Source organism: Armigeres subalbatus, chromosome 1, assembly GCF_024139115.2.
Source record: "Armigeres subalbatus isolate Guangzhou_Male chromosome 1, GZ_Asu_2, whole genome shotgun sequence".
In the NCBI taxonomy this organism is placed as follows: Eukaryota; Metazoa; Arthropoda; class Insecta; order Diptera; family Culicidae; genus Armigeres; species Armigeres subalbatus.
Genome location: NC_085139.1, coordinates 295904847 through 295912647, shown reverse-complemented (window position 1 = coordinate 295912647; position 7801 = coordinate 295904847). Strand labels below are relative to the sequence as shown.

Sequence of the window (7801 nt, the reverse complement as noted above, 5' to 3'; positions counted from 1 at the left end):
AGGTCTTGTTGGTGAAAACTGACAAGCATAACGCCGACGTCGATGCAGGCGACCGAAAAGCCTTAGGCGCTGGAACAAGACGCGTGAAGCGTCAGACGTATCAAAACTGGTGAAATGATCTTGGTGCTAAAATGTGGAGCGCAAGCTAGCGGGACGACTGGCCCAACCTTAGCAGCACACAAGTTGCAACTCATATGTGACCAGATTTAGACACAATCAAGTTGCTGCAACCATTTTTATCTGGCTTGTGCTGCTCGGGAAAAGATCTTGGTCGTTGGGGATGGAAGTGACCTTCCAGTGCAAGCAACGTCGTCTCTGCCGTCAGAGATCAGTGCGGTACAAAGGTCGTCCATTTGGCACGCAGCTAGCCTACCCTAGGTCATGGAGCGAGGGATGTTGAAATCGGCTGGTCAGTAAGCCCAATAAGCAAACTTCAGCCACCTTCAATGCACAGGTACTATTGGTGCTTAGAGTCGGGACATAAGTCCTACGACTTTAAGGGCCCAGACCGTAGCAACCTGTGTCGTCATTGTGGAAGGGCACAAGGCGCAGGAATGCGATAAGTCACCAAAGTGTCCATCTGCACCAGCAAAAAGCAAGCATGTAATCCGTGTCCCATCGGAGAGGAAAACAAGAAGAAGCCATGCAAGCAACACAGTTGAGTCTTAACCACTGTGCATCTGTCCAGCAGCTGCTGTGGCAGTCGGTCTCGGAATCGAGGACCGATGTCGCTCTCCTGTCCAACCCGTACAGCGTCCCTGACCCGGGTCGTTATTTACGTGACTATATTCGAAAGGCCTTGCTGCAGGAATTGAAACAGGTTGACAGACCTTTGATTACGCGTGTAGATCAAAAAGCCTTACTTCAGGAATTTCTTGGATGGCCGAGAAGTTATGCTTTGTACACATTCTATTCCATGTACCACAAAGAGCATGCACCATATATGAAATAGGTTGACAGATCTTTGGTTATGCGTGTAGATCTAAAGGCCTTACTGAAGGATTATTTTTCTTCGATAGCCATGAAGTTCTAATCTATGTTCCACAAGGAGCATATTTGAAAGAGATCGATAAACCTTTGGTTACGCGTGTAGATCAAAAGGCTCTACTCCTGTAATTTCTTGGATGGCCAAAAAGATATGAGAATGCGAACTGTTGATATGTTCTAAGTTCTAACGTAGCCGATACGAACGTAAACAAGAACGAGGGTGATATTTCGTACCAATTCTATTCCATGTACCACAAACAGCATGCACCATATTTGAAACAGGTCGATAGGCCTTTGGGAAAAACCGATTTTTATTGAAAGTTGTTTTTTACGCGGTTTTTTTACGCGATTTTCGGGATTTACGCGAATTTTTCAAAAGTTTTTTTTACGCGGTTTTTCAAAAAGGTTAGGAAACACGTGAAAACCACGAAAAAATCAATTTTTAGTTAAATTATTTTTACGCGGTTTTTGGGATTTACGCGGAACGTATCCCCCGTGTAAAACCGACTCCAGTGTATTTACAAAACTGAATGTTCAGCAGTCGATTTACCGTACACCAACTAACCCGAGTTACCAACTACATCAGATGGTTTATCTCTAAAGCCTCCGCCATGCCCCCTACTCGACGTCAAGAAGGCATTCAACAATGTTTGGCATGATGGGCCAAACATTGTGAATGGTGAAAGGATTGTAGCATTGTAGTTTGTTTACCAGGCGGGAAGCAGTGTTGGGAACTGGCATAGGACAATCGTTGGAATGGAATGATGTTCTTGGAACTTAGGAGACTGTTCCCTTCTTAGGTGGTCAGTGGAACCGCCCCACGTTACAATTATTTTTACAACCATAAAGATAAACTATCAACATGCAACTTGACGTCACGAATGAATTCGGTTCTCGTCAAATGAAGTTTTTTGACAGGTCAGTAGTACTTTCCACTGACTCCGACAAGGGTCGAGTTCGTGATTGGTTGGCTGCCGCTGAGTCCAGCAAGAAGTACTACAAATCTGTCACCAGATTGAGGTTACATACAGTCGCTGCAGAACCTAATGGTGAGTATAGGAAAAAGTTCATGGTCCGTTGCTTACATTTGGCGCAGGCTTTGGGACATTTAGTTGCCTACATTATGCATGCGCAGCTGTTGTTGGGCAAGCCATGGATGAATATTTTATATATGCAAGGCATTTTGATAGCAGGTTCGTGCGCTTTATTTCTTTAACTCATCACTATTTTAATCAATAGGCGATCAATAGTGATCATCTACGTTTTATGATCCATCGAATGCAATCTGTTAATAATTACTATATGAAAAGTTGGCTAATGTTTTTATAGACATTTGGGAGGAAATGATCGCCTTTGGTAAAACTTTGTTGTACGAGAACGGCAAAAAATGGAAAATGAAGCAGATAGATTGTAATATTTATTTTTCTTGCACTTATCTTGCTATATTAGAGGCTAACAGTTCCGGTAAAGGCACATCTACACAGCCAACATGCTTCATAATCAAACAAATTGATAACCTTTTTAATGCATAGCCGCTAATGTGAGAAGCTTTATTCTATCATACAGCTTCCATGGGGATTTCTGATCAATTTGTTTCCATAATTATATAATTAATGAGTCCTATTTATTAGATGGCTTCTGGGGTTTTATCACTTTTTGTCTTATAAACACATCAACCGCTGATAGTTGCTTGGATCCACATCACCAATCTTGTTGCCGGCCGCACCGAACTTCGCTGCCCGATCGTGGAACAGAACGTTCTTCGCGCCCGGTTTATATTCGCCAAACATTTCGAACACCACCTCGGTCTTGGCTCCGTGGCCGAACTTATCCGACAGGGCCACGAAAGCGTGAGCAATGTTGTCCTCCAGCTGGCCGGTGATGTCCTTCCGCACGTATACTCCCGTCGGCAGCGTGTAGTCGACGTTGCACGTCTGATAGTTGCCGACCGGTTCCAACTCCAGAGTGGGACAGATCAGCATCTTGTTCGCTCCCAGTCGGGTCAGATCTTGGGCCGAAACGACCTGAATTGGCGCGTTTTCGGTTGAAGTCAGTTTGTTCGGGCAGATATTCCGTTGGCGCTTGTCGTTGAAGAACACCGCGGCCGAAACGGCACGTGTGTCCGTGGAGTCGAATGCTCTGAAAATTAAGAGTGAGTTAATCATATGTTGTTAAAATAAATTTCAATCAAGACTTACAATGGAGCTTTCAAAACCTGGTCGCGACTGATTCCCTTGTCAGCAATTGCGACCATTACGTCACCTTCGTCATACTGTTCGAATAGGATAGACTTGAGCTCGCTAGTGGATGAATCGTCTTGATCTTCACCCTTAAGTACTACGACATCGGCTTCACCTCGACGTACAGCTTCGACGCAACCATCTTTGCTCTTCAGAACACATTCCAAGGCCGGGCGTACGTCACGTGAGTAGGCAGCCTTTTGCATAATTTCACACTTGCTCAATTCCAATTGGGAAGCCACGCATAGTTTGATCTTGTTTTCGAAAGGACCGTCACGCTCGATCACGTCCTTGTACTGCGCTCGGTTCAAGTGATCTCCCGGTTGAACGGGAACGTCGCGATCAACAAGAAGATTCTTTCGATCCACCCACATCTTGATGGCTTTGTCGGTGTTTGCAGAATTTTTGGCATCTTCGTAGAATTGCTGAAGACGCTTCTGCAGACGTTGGAATCGAGTGTTGATGTCCCCATTGCCCATGTATCCTTGCCAGGGTCGTTGAGCCCATGAGCATGCTGGTCCGGTGATTGGACGAGTCGATCCATCTTCGCATAAGTAGACATAGTCTTCGGTTCGCGCATTTGGGTTCAAGGCCGGTTTGGCTGGAGCACCTCCTACTGGGAGGCCAAAATATTTGTTCACGTAGATCACCTTGGTAAACGCAACGTCGCCGTTATTCTCTACCAAGCACCGAATCGCTCCATCATAACCAGAATACTTATCTGGATAATCACACACTTCCGGTCGTTCACAAAGGGCACATAAATTGGAGTAGCGTTTCTTGAGCAACCTGTTCACTTCATCATTTGGAGAGTACTTTCCAACTAGACACGAGCTTCCGAAAAGATCGTTCAAACCTTTCAGTTCTTTCTCAAGAGGAGACAATTCTGGATCGGTGGCCTGCTTGAACACGCCTGCCGCCTTCAACTTGGTGATTGGAATTTTATAACCAACGTTCCTTCCGTACCCTGTATGGCAAGATTTTTTGCCCCGAAGATCGGCCAAACTTCTGAAGTTGTCACTCTTACGAACCAAAATAATTCCCTCGTAACGGAACTCGGCCTTCGGTTCTTCCAGTGTGCGGAACTCAGTGAACACACTAAAATCCTGATTGGCCATATGATAAGCCACATACATATCTTCCGGATCGACGGCCACAAAGTCAGCCTCCCGACCGTTAACCTTCTCCAGACATTCCATCCGATCGCGACCGGCTATGCACTGAACCTGAACGGTCGCATCCGGTTTGGCCATCAGATCCTGGCAGGCATCCATAATCTGATGCGGTACGCACAATTTGAACGTTTCCTTCTGCTGGCCATGACTTTGACCGGCACTGATCATTAGCAGTGCCACGACTGATAACACGACCGACATGATCACACTCCCCAGAACGCAACAAGACTAACTACCGGCTTAACAAGAGAGGCGACTTTATATAGATAATGCCGGTGTGTTTGGGTACGCCGTAAAAAATATATGGGAAATCCCCACATAAGAAACTGCACTGGGGGTTTTGTTGCCGATTGCCGGCTTGGACACGTTTGTATAACCAAGGAGGTTATTCGTGTGTTGATCATTCTGGATCGCGTATATGGTAAAGAGGCCATAATTTGTCGGTTCACCATGCATGTGCTGTTATTACAAGCTCTTGCAGGAATCAGGGATCTGGACGCAAATGAAAGTTTGAAATTTATGAAGAGAACTCCCTTCTCCGTCTTACACCCTTATAGTTGCCAGAGCTTGATCTTCATTATGTCAGCAGCAATTGAGAGCGAGTGACTTCTAGAAGAAGACTTTAGAACGATTGTATAAGATTTCAAAAGCATAGGCGTCACCAGAGAGGCGATGAAGGGGAAACAGAAGAGCTTTCTAAAATACCTTAAGCTTAAATAGATTTATAAAATAACCTCATCTTACAGGTTTAATAAAAAATATTGATTTGAGTTGATTTAGATTTTTTTAATAACCGCTCCTTCGTAAAGTCTTGCTATTTTTTTATTATTATTATTTTCCCTCGATAAACTTATAATGATTTTTGTAGAATTTCATCATTTCTCAAAAGCATGGTCACGAGAGTCCTGTTCTAAGTTCCTTTCTCTATTTCCGAGTGCTGTTCTGGGAGCTGTAGGGCTCAAAAAACAACATAAAAAAATAACACGCCACTTTTACACCGGTGGTATCTAAACCGGATTGGAAAAAAGAACGCAACATAAAATTAGACACGAGGTTGAACATTTAGCGCCCCGCTAAATTTCTGTCCCGGGTGCTATTTTGTATTTTTGTGAAACGTTACTTTCGTATTTTTGTTTGTTTTTACATTCTTGATTTGTTTTATAAATCAGCAGGCTGATATTATTCTTTTATTTTTCCGCGTAATTGAAGTATTCACAGTAATTTTATGTTCTGATAGAGCAAGTCAATTGAGCAAACTTCTTGACTTGAATGAGAATTAAATGTCTAAACATGTCTTGTTATTCAACAAGAAATTCTTTGGATTCCAAAAAAAATATCTTGGATAAAACCTAGGGAAAATCAACACGCAGAGAAAATCTACCTTTTTGAACTAAAAAATAAAATTATTGAAATATTTTTTAAACCCAAATATTTTATTTTTAAAATCAAAACTGAAATATATTTGATTCAAAAATTTTCATTGTTGTTTCTACTGCAATCCAGTGTAACTAGTTTGTGGAGTAAATATTTGAAAAAATTACAAATATAATTATTGTGGTTTTATTTTCCATACGAAGCCTACCCAAAAATAAAATAATTGATAATCACAAGAAATTTTATATAACATTTAAAAAAATTTTTTGGTTATAATATAATTATTTTTTTTAATTTAAGAAAAATATTGTTGAAAGCAAACATTTTTCTTTTTGGATTAAAAATATTTTTTGTACAAACAAAAAAATATATTGTAAATTCAACAATTTTTATTTTGAGTGCTGTTTTGGAACATTGTAGAAACAACAATATTTTTCGTCTAATCAAATCTGATTTATTGTTGAATTCAACAAATAAAATTATTAGCCGGGGAACAATAATTATTTTTGTTGTTTTTATACATAATATCATTGAGTTTAAAAAACATTTCTCTGCGTGAAGTGATTTAAAAAAATTTTTTTTAAAAGTTTTAAGTAGTTTTCTTCCTTGATGGGCTACGGCTCCTCCTCGATGAGCCTACGCCGGACTCCACCGAAATCTCAACAGCAGATTTGTTCGGTAATTAATACTCCATTTTTCTGTGATTTTTGCCTTTCTTCAACTGTCAAAACCACCGAAAATCTGTAAAATTATGTATCGATCAGTTTTGCTGTTGAAATTTCGGTGAAATTTCACTGAAATCTTTGATTTATAGGGAAAGGTGGTCGGTTGTCGGCACCCCGTCGTAATTTTTGAAAGAAAACAGAAATTGTCATTCTGACATATAGTTACAGTCGGGATTCCCCTGACGCATGCATCTACACACTCAGCTGACCCAGTTCCTAATGTGTGACCGGATGCAAGGTCAGCATTTCCACCCGCCCGACAACAGTGACATCAACAGCAGCGTATCGGTTGATCAGCATTTTTAGGCTATTTTCTCGATCAGCAAATATCATTATTAAATTGGACCAGACAGGGCCTCAGGCAGTCAGTTATTGATTATCGGTCGGTGAACGTAGTTAGTTCTTAATTAATGTAATTATCAAGTGTTTATCAAGTGTAATTATCGAATGTACTTAGTGAATAAATGTTTTTTTATGAACTGAAGGACGAGAGTGATTATTATATATCATACGTGTGCAATATAAGCACGATCTTGTTATCCTCATTTCCGAAGCTTAGAAGCCTTTGTTTCATTTTTCAGAGTAAATATTTTTTTATCGAGTGAAAACCCACTCCAATTTTTTTTCGGTCGTTTGCCAAGTATTATAAATCGAAGTAAAACGATCGGAAAAGTAAGTGCATAAAGTATTTACGAGGCAAATTTACTCTATTTTGTGATTCAATAATGAATGCCATCGTAGCGGTCGCAGCTAAACTATAATTTTTACTTTTATAAAATATTACTATTTTCAGTTGTCGGCACCCAGGTGGAAACGGTGAAATATCAAATCAAATCAATATCAAATCAAGTGATCAGTGAGAAATGAGATATTCGAAGTGAGTATTGATAGATGTAAATTAATACTGGGTAGTGTGATGTGTGCAGTAGCAAGTGAGAAGTGAGAAATGAGAAGTACGATGTGATAATCGCGAAGTGAGAAGTATGAAGTGAGTAGTGAGGAAAACAGAAGCAAGAGGTGAGAAGTTAAGGATGTTAATTGGGAATTGAGAAGCAAGATGTTGAGAAGTGAGAAGTGAGAGATTAGATATAATACATAAAGAAAAAGAAGACAGAAGAAAGAAGACGAAAGATTAAAGAAAATAATACGGAAAAATAAAGAATAAAGGTGCAGATAGAAAGTAAAAGAAAAAAATAACCAAGAATAAAGAAAAAGAATAAAGAAATAACGAAGAAGAGATAAGAAAGCAGATGAAAGAAGGAAGAAGCGGAGAGATAATAAGAATTTATGAACTAAGAAG

General features: G+C 40.5%; 1 protein-coding gene across 1 annotated transcript; it reads right to left on the bottom strand.

The window, feature by feature from the left end:
* Positions 1-2391: 2391 nt before the first annotated feature.
* LOC134207764 (transferrin) lies at positions 2392-4647 on the bottom strand. Its single transcript, XM_062683636.1, has 2 exons — positions 3186-4647; positions 2392-3126 (listed from the first exon to the last, which is right to left on the bottom strand). The coding sequence occupies exons 1-2, from the start codon at positions 4601-4603 to the stop codon at positions 2649-2651; spliced, it is 1896 nt and encodes a 631-aa protein (XP_062539620.1). The 5' UTR covers positions 4604-4647; the 3' UTR covers positions 2392-2648.
* Between the last annotated feature and the right edge of the window lie 3154 nt (positions 4648-7801).